At 43.2% G+C, this 23,454-nt stretch overlaps 2 protein-coding genes across 3 annotated transcripts in view; one reads left to right on the forward strand and one right to left on the reverse strand.

Annotated features, from left to right (window-relative positions):
* Positions 1-12,895, reverse strand: part of gtpbp6 (GTP binding protein 6) — a 27,250-nt gene extending 14,355 nt beyond the window's left edge. For both annotated transcript variants that reach the window (XR_013498903.1, XM_078222467.1), the window contains exons 1-6: positions 11,760-12,895; positions 9,228-9,365; positions 8,708-8,778; positions 6,540-6,670; positions 2,813-2,883; positions 531-689 (exon numbers count right to left, since the gene is read on the reverse strand). Coding sequence is in view for 1 of the 2 variants with exons in the window: in XM_078222467.1 (XP_078078593.1) it covers positions 531-689; positions 2,813-2,883; positions 6,540-6,670; positions 8,708-8,778; positions 9,228-9,365; positions 11,760-12,213 (1,024 nt within the window). In the remaining variant the exon portion in view is untranslated. The remainder of the gene's footprint in view (positions 1-530; positions 690-2,812; positions 2,884-6,539; positions 6,671-8,707; positions 8,779-9,227; positions 9,366-11,759) is intronic.
* Positions 12,761-23,454, forward strand: part of LOC144499870 (uncharacterized) — a 20,218-nt gene continuing 9,524 nt past the window's right edge. The window contains exons 1-5 of the mRNA XM_078222469.1: positions 12,761-13,005; positions 15,221-15,339; positions 16,434-16,494; positions 19,442-19,509; positions 20,290-20,392. Coding sequence (XP_078078595.1) covers positions 12,942-13,005; positions 15,221-15,339; positions 16,434-16,494; positions 19,442-19,509; positions 20,290-20,392 — 415 coding nt within the window. The 5' untranslated portion in view covers positions 12,761-12,941. The remainder of the gene's footprint in view (positions 13,006-15,220; positions 15,340-16,433; positions 16,495-19,441; positions 19,510-20,289; positions 20,393-23,454) is intronic.

Here is a 23,454-nt window from a genome sequence, read left to right on the forward strand (position 1 = left end):
GAAGAGAAAAATCACTACGTTGTGATAAACCCCAAGGAGAATATTTATTTTTTATTTTATTAGTGTCACAAGTAGGCTTACATTAACACTGCAATGAAGTTACTGTGAAAATCCCCTAGTTGCCACACTCCGGCGCCTATTTGGTTACACTGAGGGAGAATTTAGCACGGCCAATCCACCTAACCAGCATGTCTTTCGGACTGTGGGAGGAAACCGGAGCACTCGGAGGAAGCCCACGCAGACACGGGGAGACCGTGCAGACTCCACGCAGACAAGCCGGGAATCGAACCCGGGTCCCTGACACTGTGAGGCAGCAGTGCTAACCACCGTGCCACCGGGCCGTCCCTTAATCTGATTGAACATAAACAATGCTTCCCCCACTTTATATTTAGTGTTTTGAGATCATTCAAGGACAGAGGAAATTATACTGCTTTGATTTTGTGCCGATTATTTTTAGCTATCCTCATGAACATTAAATAACACAGCAGTAATTACAGCTGCTTCCTGAAAAAAGTGGAATGGAAACTCACCGCAGTTGGTGTAGCCCATGACAGAAATAACCGGGAACTCTCTGCGTTTACGCTGGGTTCTCAGCAACCGCCGTTTCTTCTTAAGCTTTTCCAACACCCCTCTAATCTTCAGTTCCCTCTCTTTGAGGAGGCGTTGCTGAACCTCCATGAAGGTCTCACCTGGAAACAGTGAGGGTTCACTTTAACTTATCATCGAATGTACTGTTTTTACAAATCCATAACAAAATCTGTACAGGGCAAGTTTGAAACTTTATTCTGCACCAATCAAACACTTATTAATGTATTAAATTGAAAGCAATGTTTAATTGTAAGAATATTTTTGATAACCGTTCTATTTTCTGAACTTTATTCGTCCATGGGATGGGGGCATTGCTGGCTCAACCAGCATTTATTGCCCTAGAAGGTGGTGGTGAGTCACCTTCTTGAACCACTGCAGTCCATGTGATGTAGGAACACCCACAGTGCTGTTAGGAAGACAGACTCAAGATTTTGATCCAGCAACTGTGAAGGAACGAAGATGCAGCTCCAAGTCAGGATGGTGCATGGTTTGGAGGTGGTGGTGTTCCCTATGCACCTGCTGTCCTCATCTTTCAGGGTGGTAGGTCACAGATTTGGAAGGTACTGTCAAAGGAATCTTGGTGAGTTACTGCAGTGCATCTTGGAGATAGTACACACTGCTGCCACTGTGCCTCAGTGGTGAAGGGAGTGAATGTTGATGCCAATCAAGCGGGCTGCTTTGCCCTGGGTGGTGTTGAGTTTTTTGAGGTCTTGCTGCACATTGGTACCATCTGCTTCAATATCTAAGGAATCATGAATGATGATTTGTGCAAACATCAGCGAACATCCCCAGTCCTGAGTTTATGCTGGAGGGAAGATCATTGAAGCAGCTGAAGATGGTTGGTCGTTGGAAACAAACCTGAGGAACTCCTGCAGTGATGTCCTGGGACTGAGATGATTGACCTCCAATAACTACAGTTATCTTCCTTTGTGCTGGGTATGGTCCAACCAGAGAAAATTTTCCCCCCGATTCCCATTGACTCCAGTTTTGCTCGGGCTCCTCAATGCCGCACTTGGTCAAAATTTTTTTATTCACTCACCGGGCATGGGCATCGCTGGTTGTCCAGCATTTATTGCCCATAGCTAGTTGCCCGAGAGCAGTTGAGAGTCAACCACATTGCTGTGGGTCTGGTGTCACATGTAGGCCAGACCAGGTAAGGATGGCAGATTTCCTTCCCTAAAGGACACTGGTGAACCAGATGGGTTTTTCTGACAATCGGCAATGGTTTCATGATTATCAGTAGGTTCTTAATTCCAGATTTTTTAAAATTTAAATTCAAATTCCACCATCTGTTACCACAGTGTGCTGGTGGTGGTGGGAGTGGATGGGGTGCCAATCAAATGGACTGCTTTGCAAATGGACTACTGAGCTTTTTGAGTGTTGTTGGAGCTGCACTTGACCAGGCAAGTGAGAAAATTCCTTCACAATTTTGACTTGTGCCTTGTAGATGTAGGAAAGTCCAACTTTATTACTAATTGCAAGCTTGGAAGGAGAGTTGGGACTGTGGGATTCGGTGCAGGTGAGAATGTGAGCTGCAGAGTCTGAATGAACTGAGAGAGAAGGTACTTCCATCAACACCAACTTGCACCATCAGCAACTTTAGCACAGCATAATTCTTCAAGACACCACATAACATTGAAAATGAACCAAACACTGGCAACCTGGACAAGTCTTATTGAAGCCTCTGAACATGGGAAGTAATATTGTAAGGCAGAGGGGTAAAGAAGCGATTTAAGAGAATGGTACAAGAAGCTCTGTCAAAATAGATGGAGTTGGTGTGAAGAGAAATACAGACATATCAGAATACTAGGATTAGCGATAAAAACAAAAATGCTGGAAATACTCAACAATTCAGGCAGTATCTGTGGTGAGAAACAGAGATGAACACTAGGATTAAGGACCGTCAGAGGCAATCAACCCTTTAACCCCCCCTTCACCCAAGTCCTGAAATGATTAAAACTCTTTTGCTTTTATGGTTCCTTTATGTAGGGTTGGAAGCTGTCCCACAGCAGAATCTACATCATCAAAAACAATACTGGCCAAGTTGAGCATCTTCTTTCTACTGACGTATTGGTATTGGCTAATACTTAAAACATTATGTGAAGCAGAAACATCAAATCCACACTGAAAACCTGCAATCCAGAGTCGTAAGAATGTACCAGATTGAACTGATAATATTGGTCAATAATCTAGTATAGCAAACCTATTACAGTGGAAATATTACCTGATCCCATAATGTACCTGGAGCCACCGCCTTGTTGGTCTAAGTGAGCCACTTCATTTCTCAGCTGGGACCTGCCAAGTAAGGGCAAAGCAATATTCAAATGGATTAACAGCATAACATCGCCATCAGAAGCAGTTATATTGCTGCAAGCCCTCTTTGAAACGCATTGTTGCAAAACATGCCCAGAGTAAGCACATCTGTAAAGATAAAAATCATGCTCAAGAAGAATAAAATAAAATGAAAAATAATCAGTGTATTCTCCCCAACACGCACGCAAACACACAGACACTATGCTGCTGAATGTGCCCTTTTTAAAAAAATAGATGTGTTTGTGATGCAACTTAGTCTCTCTGTACTTTGGTATGGAATCTCTCATTCATGGTTCCTTCAGCAAAGCACAATCAGGCAACTGAGAAGCTTAAAGAAACTAATGATGTGGAGTTGCCAACGTTGAACTGGGATGGGCACAGTAAGTAGTCTCACAATGCCAGGTTAAAGTCCAACAGTTTATTTGGTAGCACGAGCTTTCGGAGCGTTGCCCCTTCATCAGGTGAGTGAAGAGTTCAGTTCACAAACAGGGCATATATAGACACAAACTCATTTACAAGATAATGGTTGGAATGCGAGTCTTAACAGGTAGTCAAGTCTTTACAGAGGCAGACAATGTGAGTGGAGAGAGGGTTAAGCACAGGTTAAAGAGATGTGTATTGTCTCCAGCCAGGACTGTTAGTGAGATTTTGCAAGCCCAGGCAAGTCATTGGGGTTACAGATAGTGTGACATGAACCCAAGATCCTGGTTGAGGCCGTCTTCATTTGTGCGGAACTTGGCTATCAGCTTCTGCTCGGCGATTCTGCGTTGTCATGTGTCGTGAAGGCCACGTTGGAGAACGCTTACCCAAAGTTCAGAGGCTGAATGCCCTTGACTGCTGAAGTGTTCCCCGACAGGAAGGGAACACTCCTGTCTGGTGATTGTTGAGCGGTGTTCATTCATCCGTTGTCGTAGCGTCTGCATGGTCTCACCAATGTACCATGCCTCAGGACATCCTTTCCTGCAGCTTATCAGGTGGACAATGTTGGCTGAGTCACAAGAGTATGTAACGTGTACCTGGTGGATGGTGTTCTCACGTGAGATGATGGCATCCGTGTCGATGATCTGGCACGTCTTGCAAAGGTTGCTGTGGCAGGGTTGTGTGGTGTCATGGTCACTGTTCTCCTGAAGGCTGGGTAGGTTGCTGCGGACAATGGTCTGTTTGAGGTTGCGCGGTTGTTTGAAGGCCAGAAGTGGAGATGTGGGGATGGCCTTGGCGAGATGTTCATCTTCATCGATAACATGCTGAAGGCTCCGGGGAAGTACTGGATGACGAAGGGTACTCTGTCCGCCGTGTCCCGTGTTTGTCTTCTGAGGAGGTCTGTGCGGTTTTTCACTGTGGCACGTCAGAACTGTCGATCAATGAGTTGAGCACCATATCCTGTTCTTACGAGGTCTGTGTTCACCGCACAGGACCTTCAACCGATGCTATACACTAGATACATTGATGACATTTTCTTCCTTTGGACTCATGGTGAACAATCACTGAAACAACTATATGATGACATCAACAAGTTCCATCCCATCATCAGACTCATCATGGACGACTCTCCAGAATCGGTTGCATTTTTGGACACATGCATCTCCATTAAGGACGGTCACCTCAGCACTTCACTGTACCGCAAGCCCACGGATAACCTCACGATGCTCCACTTCTCCAGCTTCCACCCTAAACACATTAAAGAAGTCATCCCCTACGGACAAACCCTCTGTATACACAGGATCTGCTCAGATGAGGAGGATCGCAACAGACACCTACAGACGCTGAAAGACACCCTCGTAAGACCAGGATATGGCGCTCAACTCATCGATCGACAGTTCCAATGTGTCACAGAGACCTCCTCAGAAGACAAACACGGGACACGGTGGACAGAGTACCCTCCGTCGTCCAGTACTTCCCTGGAGCGGAGAAGCTACACATCTTCTCCGGAGCCTTCAACATGTCATCGACAAAGACGAACATCTCGCCAAGGCCATCCCCACATCTCCACTACTTGCCTTCAAACAGCCGTACAACCTTTAACAGACCATTGTGCGCAGCAAACTACCCAGCCTTCAGGAGAACAGTGACCACGACACCATACAACCTCTGCAAGACGTGCCGGATCATTGACACGGACGCCATCATCTCACGTGAGAACACCATCCACCAGATACACGGTATATACTCTTGTGACTCGGTCAACATTGTCTACCTGATACGCTGCAGGAAAGGATGTCCCGAGGCATGGTACGTTGGGGAAAACATGCAGATGCTATGACAACGGGTGAATGGACACCGCTCAATCACCAGACAGGAGTGTTCCCTTTCTGTCAGGGAACACCAGCAGTCAAGGGCATTCAGTCTCTGATTTTCAGGTAAGTATTAGCCAAGGTGGCCTTCACGACACATGACAATGCAGAATCTGATAGCCAAGTTCCGCACACGAGATGGCCTCAACTGGGATCTTGGGTTCATGTCACACTATCTGTGACCCCCCACAACTTGCCTGGGTTTGCAAAATCTCACTAACTGTCCTGGCTGGAGACAATTCACATCTCTTTAACCTGTGCTTAACCCTCTCTCCACTCACATTGTCTGCATCTGTAAAGACTTGATTACCTGTTAAGACTCGCATTCCAACCATTATCTTGTAATTGAGTTTGTGTCTATATATGCCCTGTTTGTGAACCGAACTCTTCACTCACCTGATGAAGGGGAAATCTCCAAAAGCTAGTGGCTTGTGCTACCAAATAAACCTGTTGGACTTTAACCTGGTGTTGTGAGACTACTTACTAAAGAAACTAAGACTTACATCAGTGAGCACTTCAGGTTTTGGGAGTGGAATTCAGGCACTGGGCAGAGAGAGACAGCAGCCGGTTCTGAAGCATACTTCTACAAAGAGCTGCCCAGGATTTCCAATCGCAAAAGGAAACCCCATGTTCATCAGATTTTTTTTGGCTGCTGGAAGTTTTACGCAAGATCATTCATTAGAGGCTTATTTGTTGAATGCACTTGTTATTGAGATGAAAAGGCGAGGCTGTGCTGGAGGAAAGTAAAACTTTTGAATGTGCATCCTATTCTCTGAGCTAATGAAAAGCAAATCATTGACAACAAGCTCAAATGCCTAAACTTTTTCCTATTTGCAAACTGGAAGCACATTCTTACATGAGTGAGATGTATATATTAATACTTACTTACAGGTTATGCTGTGAATTTGAAAGCAAGCTGGGAACTGAACTGAATTGATTTATTATTGTCACATGTATTGGGGATACAGTGAAAAGCATTGTTTCTTGCGAGCTATACAGACAAAACATACCATTCATAGAGTACATAGGGGAGAAGGAAAGGATAAGGTACAGAATATAATGTTGCAGTTACTGATAGAGTGAGGAGAAAGATCAGCTTAATGTGTGATAGGACCAGCAGGGAAGAAGCTGTTCTTGAGTTGGTTGAATTAAAGGATTAAAGCCACCTAAATTTAATTTTCTATTCACTCTTAAAAGCGAACCGACAAACCCACTTTCAAACTGAATTTATATCTGTCTCTTGCAGCACAGAGGACAATTTGTTTCAACTAATTGTACCAGCCATTCCTCCCACGCTACGATCAGTTAATATAGTACTGTTAAAGTTTTAGGAAATCAAACCCTTACCTCAAGTACGGAATCTCAGCCAACGCGATCTGCAGTTTGGCCTCTTTGGTCCGAGCATTGCAACGGAAGATGTGAAGGACAACAGAATACCTATCAAACACTTTGACTCCCCAGGCAGATTCCAACTCTTTCTAACAAAGACAAAGGAAATATTTTACTTAATTGCATTTTACACAACGTAGAATAATCAGAATGAAATATCAAACAGTTACAGCCTCCATATGTGTTGTTTGATTCTGTAACAATGGAACAAAGAATGGTACGAAGACTTTTGAAAGTAAGCTTTTAAAAAAATTCTTTCATGGGATGTGGACATCACTGGCAAGGCCAGCATTTGTTGCCTATCCCCAAATGCCCTTGAGGAGGTGGGCGAGGGTCACCTTCTTGAACTGCCGCAGTCCATCTGATGTGTGTAGATTCACAGCGCAGATAGAAAGGCAGTTCCAGGATTTTAATCCAGTGACAGCGAAGGAACGGCAATAATATTTGTAAATCAGGATGGTGTGTGGCTTGAAGGGGAACTTGCAGGTGGTGTTATTCCCGTGCATCTGGTGCCCTTGTCCTTCTAGGTTACAGAATGTAGTGAGATGGTTAGATTCTCTCTTGTTGGAGATAGTCATTTCCTGACACTTGTGTGGCAATTTGAGGATAGTCTAAAACTCTCATTAACTGACAATTCGAGGAAAAAAATGAAACAATTCAAGTTATGAATTTTTTTCTGAATGGTTTTATAATCAATTCTCCATGTTTACAAAATCTAAATAATGGTTTGTCACAACACAAAATACAGGTAACACCACCAGTAGCAGCAAATATATTGACCAAAATGATGCTGGTTGTCCAAAATCTATTTGCAGCAGCACAAAGCTTCTAAAATATATATTTGACTCTGTAGTTTATTAGATTGCTCCAAGGTATTGGACTGAATGTTGTCTGGTAGCATCTATGCCCAGAATTGAATCAGTTTTATACTGCTCCTTAAGCTTCCTTTCAATACCTTGTCCAAACGTGCGAGCTCAGCCAACGAGAGCATTGACACCCAAGCCTGATCGCCCAATGGCCACAAACCTGCACTTTGCAGTGGCCAGAGATTGCTGGATAATCTTGGCGGCACAGTGGTTAGCACTGCTGCCTCACAGCGCCAGGGACCCAGGTTCGATTCCTGGCTTGGGTCATCGTCTGTGCGGAGTTTGCATATTCGCCTTGTGTCTGCAAGGGTTTCCTCCGGGTGCTCCGGTTTCCTCCCACAGTCCAAAAATGTGCGGGTTAGGTTGATTGGCCATGGTAAATTGCCCCTTAGTGTCAGGGGGGCTACTAGCGTAAATACAGGGGATAGAGGTTGGGTGGGATTGTGGTTGGTGCAGACTCGATGGGCCGAATGGCCTCCTTCTGCACTGTAGGGATTCCATAATGATCAGTAACAGGGACATCAGCTGACTTTAAGACCAGCTATGGCCTTTCGACTGTATTCAGGGCTGTGGTCAGTTAAGCCAGCATAGAATCAAAGTCAAACCTAGGACAGCCTAATGAAGGAGTATCACATCAGAACATGACCTCACCACTAATCACAAGTCTTTTTTCATGGACTTGCAGTAACAATAAGTGTTGGAAGTCTGCGCTCAAAACATGCAGCTGATCGACAACCAATACCCACCCTGGTATAATAATAGACCCAAAACTGTGAGGAAAATTACAAAATGACAGGAACCAAGGAATGGTTTAAAGCACGTTTTTAAATCTCAGCTACCCCCAGTATTATAAGAACTTTCTGAACTTCCCCCTCTGTGACTTACAACTTAACCACTTAAGTTTATTTATTAGTGTCACTATTAGTAAAACTGAAAATCTCCTAGTCGCCACACTCCAGCGCCTGTTCAGGTACACTGAGGGAGAATTTAGCATGTCCAATGCACCTAACCAGCACGTCTTTCAGGACAGTGGGAGGAAACTGGAGCACCCGGAGGAAACCCATGCAGACACAGGGAGAGCATGCAAACTCCACACAGACAGTGACCCAAGCCAGGAATCGAACCCAGGACCCTGGCGCTGTGAGACAGCAATGCTGCCCTTTGCCTTGCTGCTTGCTACCAATTATTATGCATCAATCCACACATTTGATCAGTTATTACTTTTACATTATATATTCCGGTTGGGGGAAACTTCTTTACCTCTGATACTGCAGATAGGCGTTCAACGTTCATAAACACTGCAGTAATCTGTGGCAGCCCTTTTATTTTTTCTGCAAGACAGTAGCATTTAAATTACATTACAACAATGACTGCACTTCAAACAACATAATTTTCTGCAAAGTGTTTTGGAACACAAAGAGGCTGTGAAAGACGTTGCTTTCTTTTTTAAAACTGTAACAAAGCGTTGCTAAAACAGCTCGATCCACTAACAGTGCAACACTACAAATGTGTTCAGCCGTTCTTACAGCGGTCTAGTGCATCTCATGTAGTCGTGTGTGACAAAACTTCATAAAATACATTTGTCCGGAATATATTTCTTAAAAATGCACTCTAATTAAGATGGAAGAAGACATTTAAAGAATAATTTCTTAACCACTGGGAAAACCTGCATTAAGCTACAACCATTGTCACTTTCAAATTATACCTTTCAAGGAATGGAATTTAGAAGCCTGTGGGTTTTAGCTCAACATTTTATCATTAAGAAAGTCAGTCAAGTTACCTGTAAGAGTCTGAAAATTGCCTTTGCCAAAAATGAATTTGTTGTCTGGACTTTTTGTAGAAAGAATAACCTTATCGACAACAAGCCAGTTGGGCAGAGTGTTCACAAGAGCGACTGCTTCAGCCATCTGAAGTTCACCTTGTAAAGAAAGAAAGGGCAGAGTTGAAACACCAGTGAATATATACAGCGCATAATAGCAGCTGGCCTAGACTATTAAGGTTCTGTTTAAAGATGCTTGCGGGCAAATGAGAAGGCTGCTGATTTAGCATTCCTCTTGTTTAAAAACAGAAACCATTCAAAATCCCAATCCATAAGCAAAACACTGCATTTGTTGGAAATCCAAAAAAACCCAGAAAATGCGGGGAATGCTGAGCAGATAAAGCAGCATCTGTGGAAAACGAAACATTACGACAAAAGGTCACGGAGCTCAAAATGCTAACTTTCTGTTTTTCTCTCTCCACAGAAGCTGCCAGTATTCCCAGCATTTTGTGCTTTAAGTTTTATATTAAAAACCCAATCTATTCTGCAAAGCACTCACAAGGCTGAAAAGATTATTAAAAACGTAGGAGTGAATAAACAACAAATTGTGTAAGGCAAGAATATCTATACGGTTTTGATGAAAGTAGGTGATTATGACCCGAGTCACAGTGTTGATTGATGCACGTCTCCAAAACACAAGCACGATCAGACACAAAGGGGGCGATTCTCCCATCTGGCTGTTCCTGTGCTGTACGGTTCTTAGTACTCTTTAATATAAGTTCATAAGATCTAGGAGCAGAATTAGGCCATTCGGCCTACCAAGTCCACTCCGCCATTCGATCATGGCCGATATGCTCCTCATCCCCATTTTCCTGTCTCCTTCTCCCCGTAACCATAGAAATCATAGAAACCCTACAGTGCAGAAGGAGGCCATTCGGCCCATCGAGTCTGCACCGACCACAATCCCATATTTTACCCGCTAATCCCTCTAACCTACGCATCTCAGGACTCTAAGGGGCAATTTCTAACCTGGCCAATCAACCTAACCCGCACATCTTTGGACTGTGGGAGGAAACCGGAGCACCCGGAGGAAACCCACGCAGACACGAGGAGAATGTGCAAACTCCACACAGACAGTGACCCGAGCCGGGAATCGAACCCGGGACCCTGGAGCTGTGAAGCAGCAGTGCTAACCACTGTACTACCGTGCCGCCCTTCAACCCATTATCAATCAAAACTCTGTCCAGCTCCTCCTTAAATTTACTCTCTGTCCCAGCATCCACTGCATTTTGGGGTAGCAAATTCCACAGATTCACAACCCTTTGGGAGAAGTAGTTCCTCCTCAACTCTGTTTTAAATTTGCTACCACTTATCCTAAGAATACAAATTATAATTTGAACTAATGCAAATTTATTGCAACTGTCAATCCTATATCTAAAGTGTGTGATCATGCATATTGGTACGAAGATTAAAGAGGCCTCCTACCCTTTGGAAAATAGGTATCTAAATATGTAGGGGAACAGATAAACCTGGAGGTACAGACACACATCACTCAGAGGAGTGACAGTTTAATAGGCTCATTAACTGCCAAAGGCAACGAGTAGAAGCTTATTTCCGCAGTGACTGGTGAGGATCACTGCTTCTGACAGTGCAGTGGAGGCAGATTAAATCATGGCTTTCAAAAGAGAATTGGATCATTATCAGAAAGGGAAGAATTTCCAGTGCTACTGAGAAAAGAGGGAGGGGTGTAGCACTAGGTGAACCACTCTTGCAGAGACCATATGGACATGATTCAATGAAAGGATGAGATAGAGATGGGACAGAGCGAGGACATGTCCCCTTTTCTTCTTGGTCTGCTTCTTTTCATTCGGCTCATGTCCAGCACTTGTTGCCTTTGTGATGCCTTGCCCTTATATTGTGGCTTGTTGTCTTCTTGTCTCCTGGGCCTTTTCTTATTATTATTTATGTTAGTTTTTTCTTGTGTGGGGGTTATATTTGTGTGGAGGGAAAAAGGGGGGCGGGGGCGGGGAACGTGTTGATCGGGACCCCTGGAGGGAGAGGATAGTGGGTTCTGCCATATTTTAGGTGGTTGGGGAGAGGTAGTTGTTGAGGTGGTGTGTGTTGGGGGGGTGGAGGATATATTTCAGGTAGGTGACCTGATGAAAGCATTTAGCGCTCATCCTTATTGCCAGTGAGGAAATGGTAGTGAGCCACCTTTTTAACAACTAATTGGCTTGCTAGGCCATTTCAGAGGATAGTTAAAAATCAACCACATTTCAGAGAGTCTGGGGTCATGTTTACATTAGATCAATAAAGGTAGCAAAACCAGAAATGTTTTTATGACATTCTAGTAGTCACATGGTCATTATCAATGGCACTTGCTTTTTATTTTACATTCATTTAATTAAAAGAATTTCAATCCTAGTTTTTACGGTGAGAACTCATGTCACTATGTCATTAGTCCAGGCTTCTGCATTAGTAGTCCATTAACTTAGCCACTGCATTACAGTTCCCATAAAAATCTTAGTTTTCATTAGTTAGTAACAAATTTACCTGTTGTAAGATATTGCTTCTTTCCTCCCCACTTTACATCAGGATGAACAATAAATACTCTATGACCTCCTTCAGGCAGGGGAGATATTTGTTCTTGAAATACTTCTTCAAATTCAGCATCGATTAATTCGCATTCGTCATCGGTCATCGCCTCATCATCCTCCTCACTTTGCTTTTCACTCTTTGAGGGCTTTCTGCTGTTGGCACTTTTTCTGTTTTTTGAATGGCATTTACTTGTGGCAAAACACCTTAAATCATGGCAAGATAAGTTTCCAGGACCCTGATTTTTCCCTAAACTATTGGAAACATTTGTGCTTCTCAGAAGCAGTTTGGGGTGGAAACACAAGAGATTTGGTACCTGTGTACCAACTGTGGAGAAACATCTTTCCCGAGGCTGTAACTTTTTGAGGGGATGCAGTAAAAATATTCTCGAGATATTCCTCAGTAATCCCATAGCTGTGAACACCAAGGTTACTTATAAATCAGGACCAGTAGCTGTCTGTATTACTGATTTGAAGAGCATGTGGTGGATAGGAGGGTTCAGATACACAATCAGGTAATATTTTCCAGCTGACCCTCACCCCTGCACACCTCCTTACTCAGTTTGCTTCCCAAATGAATAGAATAAAATAACCATGAGGACTCAGAATAAAATATCTACGGGGGAGTAAAACAGATCCCAAATGCCTGGTAAATGTGGCTGGGGTCCTGACCCTCATAAAATACAGTAAGAAGTCTCACAACACCAGGTTAGTCTGAGGTATCCATTGGAGCTTCCCAGATGGATGTTTCTCCTCAAATCCAACCCACTTTCGGTTACAATTCAACTTCAAGGCTGGTTCCCCGACTGGAGACTTCACCAGAGCAGGAGGAAAGGCATCCCTGACATTACCAAACCTCTCAGAAAGTAAAACCCTTGACACAGTGTCTCTTTAATGTTTCCTCCACGGAAGGTTTAGACGGTAACACACCCTGTTTTTTTAAATTAAAAATCAAAAGAACGATCTATTTCCAACCGCTCAGGCCCTGATACCTTTAGTTAATGACAGAGGGGGGTTCCCCCCCTATTTAAAATTAGGAAAGTTGCTTCGTGGTGGAAGGGCTGGCGGCCTGTGTGACCCTCCCCCGGGTGACCCGGTGCAGCAGGGATTAGGGTCCGGGTTGCCGGTTGTCCTGGTAACGATGGCAGCAGTGGGGAGGACGGAGCCGCTGCGCGAGCCCTGCACCTACCAGCGGCGCTTCCGAGGTACCGAGATACACAACCGCGATCATTAATCTTCCTCTGACAGACATTCAACCCCACGCGTTATAGCTAATCCCGTCCCTGCAGCTGCCCAAGAGGTGGGAGACGCCCAGTGTATTGATCTGATTTATTATTGTCACATGTATTAGCATACAGTGAAGAGTATTGGTTCTTGTGCACTATACAGACAAAGCATACCGTTCATAGAGAAGGAAAGGAGAGAGTGCAGAATGTAGTGTTACAGTCATAGCTAGGGTGTAGAGAAAGATCAACTCAATGCGAGGTAGGTCCATTCGAAAGTCTGACAGCAGCAGCAGGGAAGGAGCTGTTCTTGAGTCGGTTGGTACGTGACCTCAGACTTTTGTGTCTTTTTCCCCCGACAGAAGAAGGTGGGGTGTGTGGGGGCGGCACGGTGGCACAATGGTTAGCACTGCTGCCTCGCAGCGCCAGGGACCCGGGTTGGATTCCTGGTTTGGCTCCACTGTCTGTGCGGAGTCTGCATGTTCTCCCCCGTGTCTGCGTGGGTTTCCTCCGGGTGCTCCGGTTTCCTCCCACATTCTGAAAGACGTGCTGGTTAGGGTGCATTGACCCGAACAGGTGTTGGACTGTGGTGACTGGGGGATTTTCACAGTAACTTCATTGCAGTGTTAATGTAAGCCTTACTTGTGACTAATAAATAAACTTTAAAAATTATGAGAATTAATTAATTAATTATGAGAAAGATCAGTTTAAGGTCAGGGGCTGCACCGTGGTTAGCACTGCTGCCTCATAGCGCCAGGGATCCAGATTCGATTCTGGATTCGGGTGACTGTCTGTGTGCTGTTTGCATGTTCTCCTCATGTCTGCGTGGGTTTCCTCCAGGTGCTCTGGTTTCCTCCCACACTCTAAAGATGGTTCACTCACCTGATGAAGGAGCGGTGCTCTGAAAGCTTGTGATTCCAAATAAACCTGTTGGATTTTAACCTGGTGTTGTGAGGCTTCTTACTGTGCCCACCCCAATCCAATGCCGGCACCTCCACATCACTGTAAAGATGTGTGGATTAGGTGGATTGGCCATGCTAAATTGTCCCTTAGTGACAGGGGCTTTCGCAGGGTAAATATGTGGGGTTACAGGGATAGGGTGGGATTGTTTTTGGTGCAGATTCGATGGGCCGAATGGCCTCCTTGTGCACTGTTGGGATTCTATGATCGGGTTGCCACGGTGGTTAGCACAGCTGCCTAATAGCATACCGTTCATAGAGAAGGCCTTGGGTGACTGTGTGGAGTTTGCATGTTCTCCCCATGTCTGCATGGGTTTCTTCTGGGTCCTCTGGTTTCCTCCCACACCGCAAAATGTGCAAGTTAGGTTGATTGGCCATGCTAAATTGCCCCTCAGTGTCAGGGACAATTTAGCAGGATAAATGGGGATAGAGCCTGTGTGGGATTGTTGTGAGTACAGACTCAATGGGCCCAATGGCCTCCTTCTGTACTGTAGGGATTCATTGATATGCTAGGTCCATTCAAAAGCCTGATGGCAGCAGTGAAGAGCAGTTCTTGAGTCGGTTAGTACGTGCTTTCAAATTTTTGTATCTTTTTCCCATGGAAGAAGGTGGAAGAGAGAATGTCTGGGGTGCATGGTGTCCTTGATTATGGTTGACTGCTTTTCCGAGACAGCGGGAAGTGTAGATGGAGTCAATGGATGGGAGGCTGGTTTGCGTGATGGACTGTAATAATTAATTATGTCAGTGAATGGAACCTTTTTAAAATTATTTTATGAGACAGGCAAGACCAACATTTGTTGCCCATCCTTTACCGCCCTTGAGGGGTGTGTTAAACTTCTGAATGTGAAGTAGGAAAGCAGAGACCACTCTTTTACTAATGCTAGATTTAGTTATAGGATGCAACATTTCAAGTGTCTGCCTGCTCCCTAATCAACGCTCAACGTCCCAGACTCTTTCAAAGAAACCTGTGAATCAATCAAATAATTTAATAGGGTGGCCCCTTAAAATCAAATTTAAACTCAGCGTTGTGCCAATTTCCAGCATGGAGCTGATGATGCTCGGAATCCTGGCTCGAAGACGCATAGAAGCCATGGCTAGAGCAGTGCAGTGGGCTGGGAGAATCACCCTTATCATTTGCAGAAATTAAATTCAACCCGGTTTAGTTTTTTTTTGTGTGTTTTGCGGGTGAACTTTGCATATTTATGATGTAACATGTGATTTGTTGTCTTTGTGTCCAGTGGATGTTAACATTAAGAAACCCCTTCAACCCATCCAACTGAGCAGTGAGCAGGTGGCTGTGGAAATCTGGTCTCTCTGCTTTCAGCTTGATCTTCTTATCCGGGCAGAGGTGCATCAAGTACGTAATCTGTCAGTTCAATGTGGTGTGATTAATGATTGTGGGAATCAATGACTGACCATAAATATATTAGTTGCAAAACAAGGTTGTTAGAATTCTTTTAATTGTGACTTTATGCGATATCTTTTCAAAAAGAAATCCATTATTTTACTTCTGTACGAGGGTTAGGATTCTGTTTTAGGAATATTGAACAGAATGATAGTAACCAGATGCAAGCAATTGCAAATATAACCTCTGTGTCTTTTATTGTCAATTGATGTGGACAAGAAATAGTTTAACAACTTAATTACGAGTTAGTGTCTCACGAGAATGTCCCCGCCCCCAAAACCATAGAATCATAGAAAGTTCACGGCACAGAAAGAGGCCAGTTAGCCCATCGTGTCCGTGCTGGCTGAAAACGAGCCACCCAGCCGAATCCCACTTTCCAGCATTTGGTCTGTAGCCTGGCAGGTTACGGCACTTGAGGTGAATATCCAGGTACCTCTTAAATGAGTTGAGGGTTTCTGCCTCTGGTATCTTTTCAGGCAGTGAGATCCAGATCCCTAACACCCTCTGGCTGAAAAAAACCTTTCCTCATCACCTCAATGGTGAAACAGTGCCAATTTATGCTCAAAATGGGATGCTGTACGTCTTGAAGGGGAACTTCTCTCTCACTTTAAAGCTCTTTACCCTACCCCTGCGTCACTTCACCTTCAGTTCCCTGGTATAGGGACTGCACAGTGGTTAGCACTGCTGTCTCGATTCCTGGCTTGGGTCACTGTCTGTGCGGACTCTGCACATTCTCCCCGTGTCTGCGTGGGTTTCCTCTGGGTGCTCCGGTTTCCTCCCACAGTCCAAAGCTGTGCAGGTTAGGTGGATTGGCCATGCTAAATTGCCCCTTAGTGTCAGGGGGACTAGCTAGGATAAATGCATGCAGTTATGTGGATAGGGCCTAGGTGGGATTGTGGTCGGTGCAGACTTGATGGGCTGAATGGCCTCCTTCTGCACTGTAAGATTCTATAGTACAGAGTTACTTAAGTGATAACATTTTTTTATTCTGAATTAGGAAAGGTTTGTGCTACCATTTGACTAATGGAGACTTTTATTATTTCTAGTTGCAGGAACAGCTTAGGGAAGATAAAAGCCCCGTAGAGTCAGAGTCTTTTCACATACGAGGTAGGTACATTAGTTCTTTAGCTAGATCTTAAAGCAAAAAAGAAATGCTGTGGTGAATGTAATGAAGGTAATCACCCACCGGCTGCTAGGGATAGACAAGATGGTTAGGAAGGTCAGGTGATATTTTGCAGGCAGCAGGAGGTAAGGGAATGCAGAGGCTCCCCTGTGAAAATAAAAGAGCAGGTAAAGATGATGTTTTATGGTTCTATTTTGCAGTTCTTTTCCTATCCAACATTGCAATTTTTTACATTCCAAGTTGCTTTCCTAGATGCCCAATGGGCCTCTGGGCAGCCTACTTAACCTGGGAGGGAAGAAAACATACAACCTATAAGTCTCTTTTGATTTATGGATCAATGATACTTAGCTAGCTGTAGAGTTCTCTCTGCCACTTTGTAAATTGAGATGACTTTAACTTCTCTCATCTATTTTTATGCAGTTTCGTTAGTGATTGTGCTAATTGGCCTTTTAAAAAATTCTCAAAGGATAATTTCCTGCATAAAATCACGGTAAACTGCGGTTGTGTTCTGTTTTGTATGCCTTACTCTGAGTTAACTGATGGCACACTGCAATGTTGTAGTACGAGTGTACCAATTGCACATGGTGTTCATATCTTCCGATTTTCATAACAAACTCAGTTAAGAAGGAAGGTGAAGAAATACTGACTGGGGTTTTCTATATGTATACTCCATATTAGTGTTCCCCAGCCTGTACTTATCTTGTCCGTGGAGGTGGGATGGGGGAGATCATGGGCAAACACACGGAATGGAAAACCGTGCTCAGTGCAACAGAAGTGATTCACATTCCACAGAGAATAGAAGAAGGTAAACAGTAATTTGTGTTAACCCACAGTGCTCCTGTACCTTTCCTAGCAGTTATAGTATCGGCATTGCATTGGCAGAGGTCTGTGTGACAGGTTAAATTTCTGCAATCTTGGGTGAGCATTGTAGGGAAACCTGAAGGAAACAACATTTTAAAAAATCTTCAAAGTAAAAGGGAGGTGTGCTCAGTTAGCTGACCTCATCCAGGGATGTGGAGATGCCGGCGTTGGACTGGGGTGAACACAGTAAGAGTTTTAACAACACCAGGTTAAAGTCCAACAGGTTTATTTGGTAGCAAATACCATTAGCTTTCGGAGCGCTGCTCCTTCGAAGGAGCAGCGCTCCGAAAGCTAATGGTATTTGCTACCAAATAAACCTGTTGGACTTTAACCTGGTGTTGTTAAAACTCTTACTGTGCTCATCCAGGCAGCCAGGGTGATCAGTACATTTCCATTGATCTCCGTGTCCATGGTGGAAGGAGGAGAAATTGGCAAGGATTTCCAACCCTGATCCTTGACAAATGAACTCCGCTGGAACCATGTGAATGTTACATAGGTAGAGGCTTGTCCCACATTCTGACAACCTGCAGCATCAAGCTCACGAGTAAATAATGACTGGTTTGTTGGATGGCTGCTGTCCAAGGAACCATATGTGAGGCTTCAAGGGAGGCGTGGAGTTGTTAAGTATTCAATTTAATGTACATCCATTTTATTTTGTGGCAGCTTTTATTAATTTGGTTATCATTTGAAAACAAAGTGTCAGCAGCCTAGCAAACAATCCATTGGTTGACCGATCCCACTATCTTGAACAGCAGAAAATAAAATTGCCTGTGTAAGTCCAGATTGTTACATTGAGAAACATAAACGTTCTGAAGAAGAGTCATACGGATTTGAAATGTTAACTGTGTTTCTCTGTCAACAGATGCTGCCAGACCTGCTCAGTTTATCCAGCAGTTTCTGTTTTCATAAAAGACATTTGTTTAGTTTAGGAATGTAATTGGTTTGGGAAAAAGTGGAGCCAGCATCTCAAAAGAATAATCCAGGAAAATGTTCAGCAATTGTCTTATGTTAAAATATTTGATATGAAAATATTTGCTGTAAGCTATGAAGTCAGAATTAATGTTAAAAAAAGGCACATTTCCTATTTGTTATTTATGTATGGTTGTCAAGAGCCTGGCTGAAGAAACCTGGGGGGGGGGTTGGGTGGGGGTCGTGATGAATGGTCTTGGACAATAGTACAAGGTGGGCAATAGGGGAACAGCAGCAAATTTTACACATTGCTCAACTATCTTTTCCACTGATTATATTTGGGTGTGGGTGTAAACACAATAGCTAAGATCAATTTTACCCCTCTGGTACACTTTTAAGGCAGAGGTAGATAGATTCTTGTTAGGCAAGGAAATCAAAAGTTATTGGGAAAAAATGCGAATGCGGAATTTTAAATTCCACAATGATCATATTAAATAGTGGAGCAAGCTCCATTTCCCTACTGCTCCTTTTTTGTATGTTCGAATGTACTGATTCCGGGGATGGCGGGACTGATGTATGAGGAGAGATTGACTAGGTTAGGATTGTTTTTGCTGGAGTTCAGACAAATGAGGGGGATCTCACAGAGACTGGTAAAATTCTAATAGGACTAGACAGGGTAGATGCAGGGAGGATGTTCCCGATGGTAGGGGAGTCCAGAATCAGGGGTCACAGTCTGAGGATTTGGGGTAGACCATTTAGAACAGAGATGAGGAGAGATTTCTTCACCCAAGGACTGGTGAGCCTGTGGAATTCATTACCACAGGAAGTAGTTGATGCCGAAACATGAATGTATTCAAGAGGCGGCAGAATATAGCACTTGAGGCGAATGGGGTCAAAGCAGGATTAGGCTATTGAGTTGGACGATCAACCATGATCGTGATGAAGGGCCAAATGGTTTCCTCCTGTTCCTATCTTCTATATTTCTATGTCCGAATGTACTCGCAAAAAACAATCAGGGCTGAACTTCAGTTCTGGCCCAAAAAGCTTAAGAATTTAATTTGGAAGAGATACTTTATACTTATCCAGGGTGTTGTAATGATGTATTAGAATTCAGCTACATGCTCAAATTGTTTTTCGAATTGTTCTTTCATTCTTATACAGGAGTATATTATGTTGAACGAATTAAACAATATCTGGAGCATCTGCCAGACCCTGTTCCACAATTGGAGGTAACGTGCTTTACCATCGTTAAAGACTCTAATTAATTGTAGTAGGTATTCAATGTTGTTCCTGTCTGGATCGATATTGGTTGATTGAAAAATATTTACATGACAATGCTCAAAGCTCCAGCTCTAATGCATTGGTGGTAATAATGTGAAGCAATTTTGAGACATTTTTCTGCAGTAAAGATGCTATTTGGAATGAATTGATAGACTTTACCATTATGAACAATTGTACTCCTGGATCTTAAAATAGGGTGGCACGGTGGCACAGTAGTTAGTACTGTTGCCTCACAGAGCCAAGGACCCAGATTCGATTCCAGCGTTGGGTGACAGTGTGGAGTTTGCACATTCTCCTTGTATCTGTGTGTGTTTTCTTTTGGGTGCTCTGGTTTCCTCTCTCAGTTCAAAGATGTGCTGGTTAGGTGCATTGGCCATGCTAAGTTCTCCCTCAGTGTACCTGAACAGGTGCTGGAATGTAGCGACTAGGGGATTTTCACAGTAACTTCATTGCAGTGCTAATGTAAACCTACTTGTGAAACTAATAAGTAAACTTTAAGAGATGTGTAGGTGAAGTGGATTAGCCATGGTAAATGTGCAGTGTTACAGGGATAGGGAAGGGTCCTGGGTAGGATGCTCTCTTGGAGAGTCGGTGTGGACTCGATGGGCGAATGGCCTCTTTCTGCACTGTAGGGATTCTATATATTAAAACATTTTTGAAGGGGTGCGATTGCTGTATTATTGCTATGTAGTTTCCTTTTCGCAAATTCATGAAGTAAACTTTTACAGGACTATCTGGATTCTCAAGGATTGTCGACATTGTTTCCCCGTGTTGAAATATTTGTAATACACGGTAGGCCTGTTGATATGCTGGAACAGCCTCCTGTGGATGGTAAGAATGCTTTCTCTGTCTTGATACATTTGCGTATGTCCTACAGGTAAATGATATTTGTACCAATGTATTGCTCTTAATGATTTTGGTTGAGGCTCTCTTTTTAATTCTACAGAAGAACTGTGAAATCATGGCAAATAAATTAAGTATACCATTGAGTAAAGGATAATGTGGACATTGGGAGGTTTGGCAATTAAAATGCAACAATGAAACATCATGATGTTGGAAGATGATATTAACTAAATACAACATGTGAGCAGATATGTTTCGGTAGGAAGAATGAGGAGAGGCAATATAAACTAAAGAGTACAATTCTAACATGGGTATAGAAACAGAGAAAGACCTACGTACATGTGCAGAAATTGTCAAAAGTGGCAGGGCAGGTTGAGAAAACAATTAAAAAGGTGCACTGAATCCTGCCCTTTATAAATCGAGATGTAGAGTACAAAAGTTATGAGGAACCATTATAAAACATTGGTTCAACATCAGTTGGAATATTGTGACCAATTCTGTGGACTTTAGAAAGGATGTGGCGGTTTAAGAAAAAAATGATTAAAATGGTTCCAGGGCTAAGGGATTTCAGACATGCGGAGAGAATGGAGAAGCCCAAGGTTGTTATCCTTAGAGAAGAAAAGGCTGAGAAGAAACTTGAGAGAGGTGTTCAAAATCATGAGGGATTTGAATGGAGTACATGGAAAGGAACCGTCCAATTGGCTGAAGGGGGGCAAGAACCAGAGGATACAGGTTTAAGGTGACTGACTTAAAAAATTCAAAGCGACGTTGGAATTCTTTTTTACTCAGTGAGTGGTTAGGATCTGGAATGCACTGCTTGAAAGGCTGGTGGAGATGGGTTCAATCATGGCTCTCAAAGGGAAGTGGACAAGCACCTGAAGGCAAATAAATTGGATGGCCATGGGGGGGGGGAAGGTCAGAAATGTGGAATTAACTGAATTGCTTTTGCAGAGAACTGGCCAAATGGCCTCTTTCTGAGCTGCAGCGGTTCTGCGATCGAGTGCTCGTGTCAGGAGCATTGATGGTAATTTTTGTGAATGAGGGATGGTGGGAAGCATATAATTAAACATTCAGCCAGCATTTACTTGCCAACAGATCAACTTGCATGAATGAATAGTTCAGACATTTTTCCTTGTCTTAATTGTGTCTTTTGTTGTTTCGCTGTATGAAGCATGCAAAGGAAAAGGAAATGGATCATAGCCAGATTGATGATCAGCCATCACCTGGACTGCTTACCACATCGATTGCTCCCTTTCAGATTGTTTGCTTTCGATCTATCTGGACAAGTTAGAGGAAGAGTGCAACAGTGTGGGGTTTGCATGCTTCTCCCCGTGTCTGCGTGGGTTTCCTCCGGGTGCTCTGGTTTACTCCCACAGTGCGGGTTGATTGGCCATGCTAAATTGCCCCTTAGTGTCGGGACTAGCAGGGTAAGTAAGTGGGGCGACGGGGGTAGGGCCTGGGCGGGTGTGTGGTCGGTGCAGACTCGATGGGCCGAATGGGCTCCTTCTGCACTATAGGGATTCTATGATTTTATGCTTCTGTAGATTGTTGGCTTATAAAGAGACAAAGGGGAAAATAGGAAAAGAGCAGGATAAGGGAAGCTAAGAGGATTTATGAGGAAAACGTTAAAAAAAAATTGAAACATAATAGTATTTACAAGTGAAAGCAGTTTCAACTCTTTCTAGTCCAATCATCACTAAATCGGTGTTCTCCAGAAGCAAAGATGGGAGAAATTGGCTCTGTAAACTTAATCCTGGAGTTTCCATGTTAAACTGATTAAAGTAGAGCAAAAGCAAAATAATGTGGGAATCTGAAATAAGAACAGAAAATGGTCGTGATATTCAGCAGATCAGGCAGCATCTGTGGAGGTAATGGTTAGGTGAATAGCCTTTCATCCGTTTTGTTCTGAAGAAAAGTTATTGACCAGCAACTCTGCATTTTTCTCTCCACAGATGCTGCCTGACCTGCTGAGTATTTCCAGCAATTTTTGTTTTTGATGAGAGTTCTGGACATCCAAATCTGTAAAACAGTCAATTGTATCGCGAGCGTGTTACTATATTTCCAATTCTTCTTCACCTTTCTGCTATGACAGGCTTGCAATCGTAATAACATTGGCTTCTCTGCAGCAGAGCAGGATCAAAATTCGTACAAAGACTTCAACGGCGTTTTAATTAATGGAGTTGGATGAAATGATAATATGCAATCGAGATCAAAGTGTCCAGAAAAATCCTAAACAAGTTCTTGTTATCTGATAGCAAGGAATACAAAGCGATCATTGGTTGCCTTTATTTTTACCTTCTTTGAATGTTTACTCCACAAACCACATATAACGTTGTGTTTTCTCTGCACTTAACAATGCTAATGTGGATATATCTGTACTTCATCAGGCCTGAATACAAAGTTTGCCAATTCAGCCTCTTAACTGTGAAGCTGTCCATTTTAAGATGCCATATTTGAGACTAATGAACTGTTGGGGAACATGATTGACAGTGTTGCAGTTGGTTTTGTAATAAGGCTGCACAATCATGTAGAAGCTTGGGGCTGGAACGTATAATGTGTGATGCATTATTCACACACGCCGTGTGGCAAACAGTGTTAATTATTCCTTTTTGGTTTTAGTTTGGGTGCTTCTTATTTTGTTTTGTTAAATTGTAGTGTTTAAATTTTATTTTAATTTTTGTTTAGTGTTGAAACTCAGCCCTACGGTTTTCTATAGCTTTTGCGTCAAAGGTGGCTTTTTGTTGCATTTGTGAAGAACTATGAGGGTTTTGCATTCAGGTGAGTTAATAACTAACAGCATATTTTTTTGATTTATTTTGTATAAAACTTTGCCGTCTTTTAATTTCACTTTTTTCTATCCGATGGTTTGTAGTAGTTTTATAATGTAGGAGAGGACATGGATTTGCACTCATGATTGCTCACACAATACCATAAAAAACAGACGTGATGTGGAAATGACGGTGTTGGACTGGGGTGGGCACAGTAAGAAGTCTCACAACACCAGGTTAAAGTCCAACAGGTTTATTTGGTAGCACGAGCTTTTGGAGCGC

This window comes from Mustelus asterias, chromosome 10, assembly GCF_964213995.1.
Source record: "Mustelus asterias chromosome 10, sMusAst1.hap1.1, whole genome shotgun sequence".
NCBI lineage: Eukaryota > Metazoa > Chordata > Chondrichthyes > Carcharhiniformes > Triakidae > Mustelus > Mustelus asterias.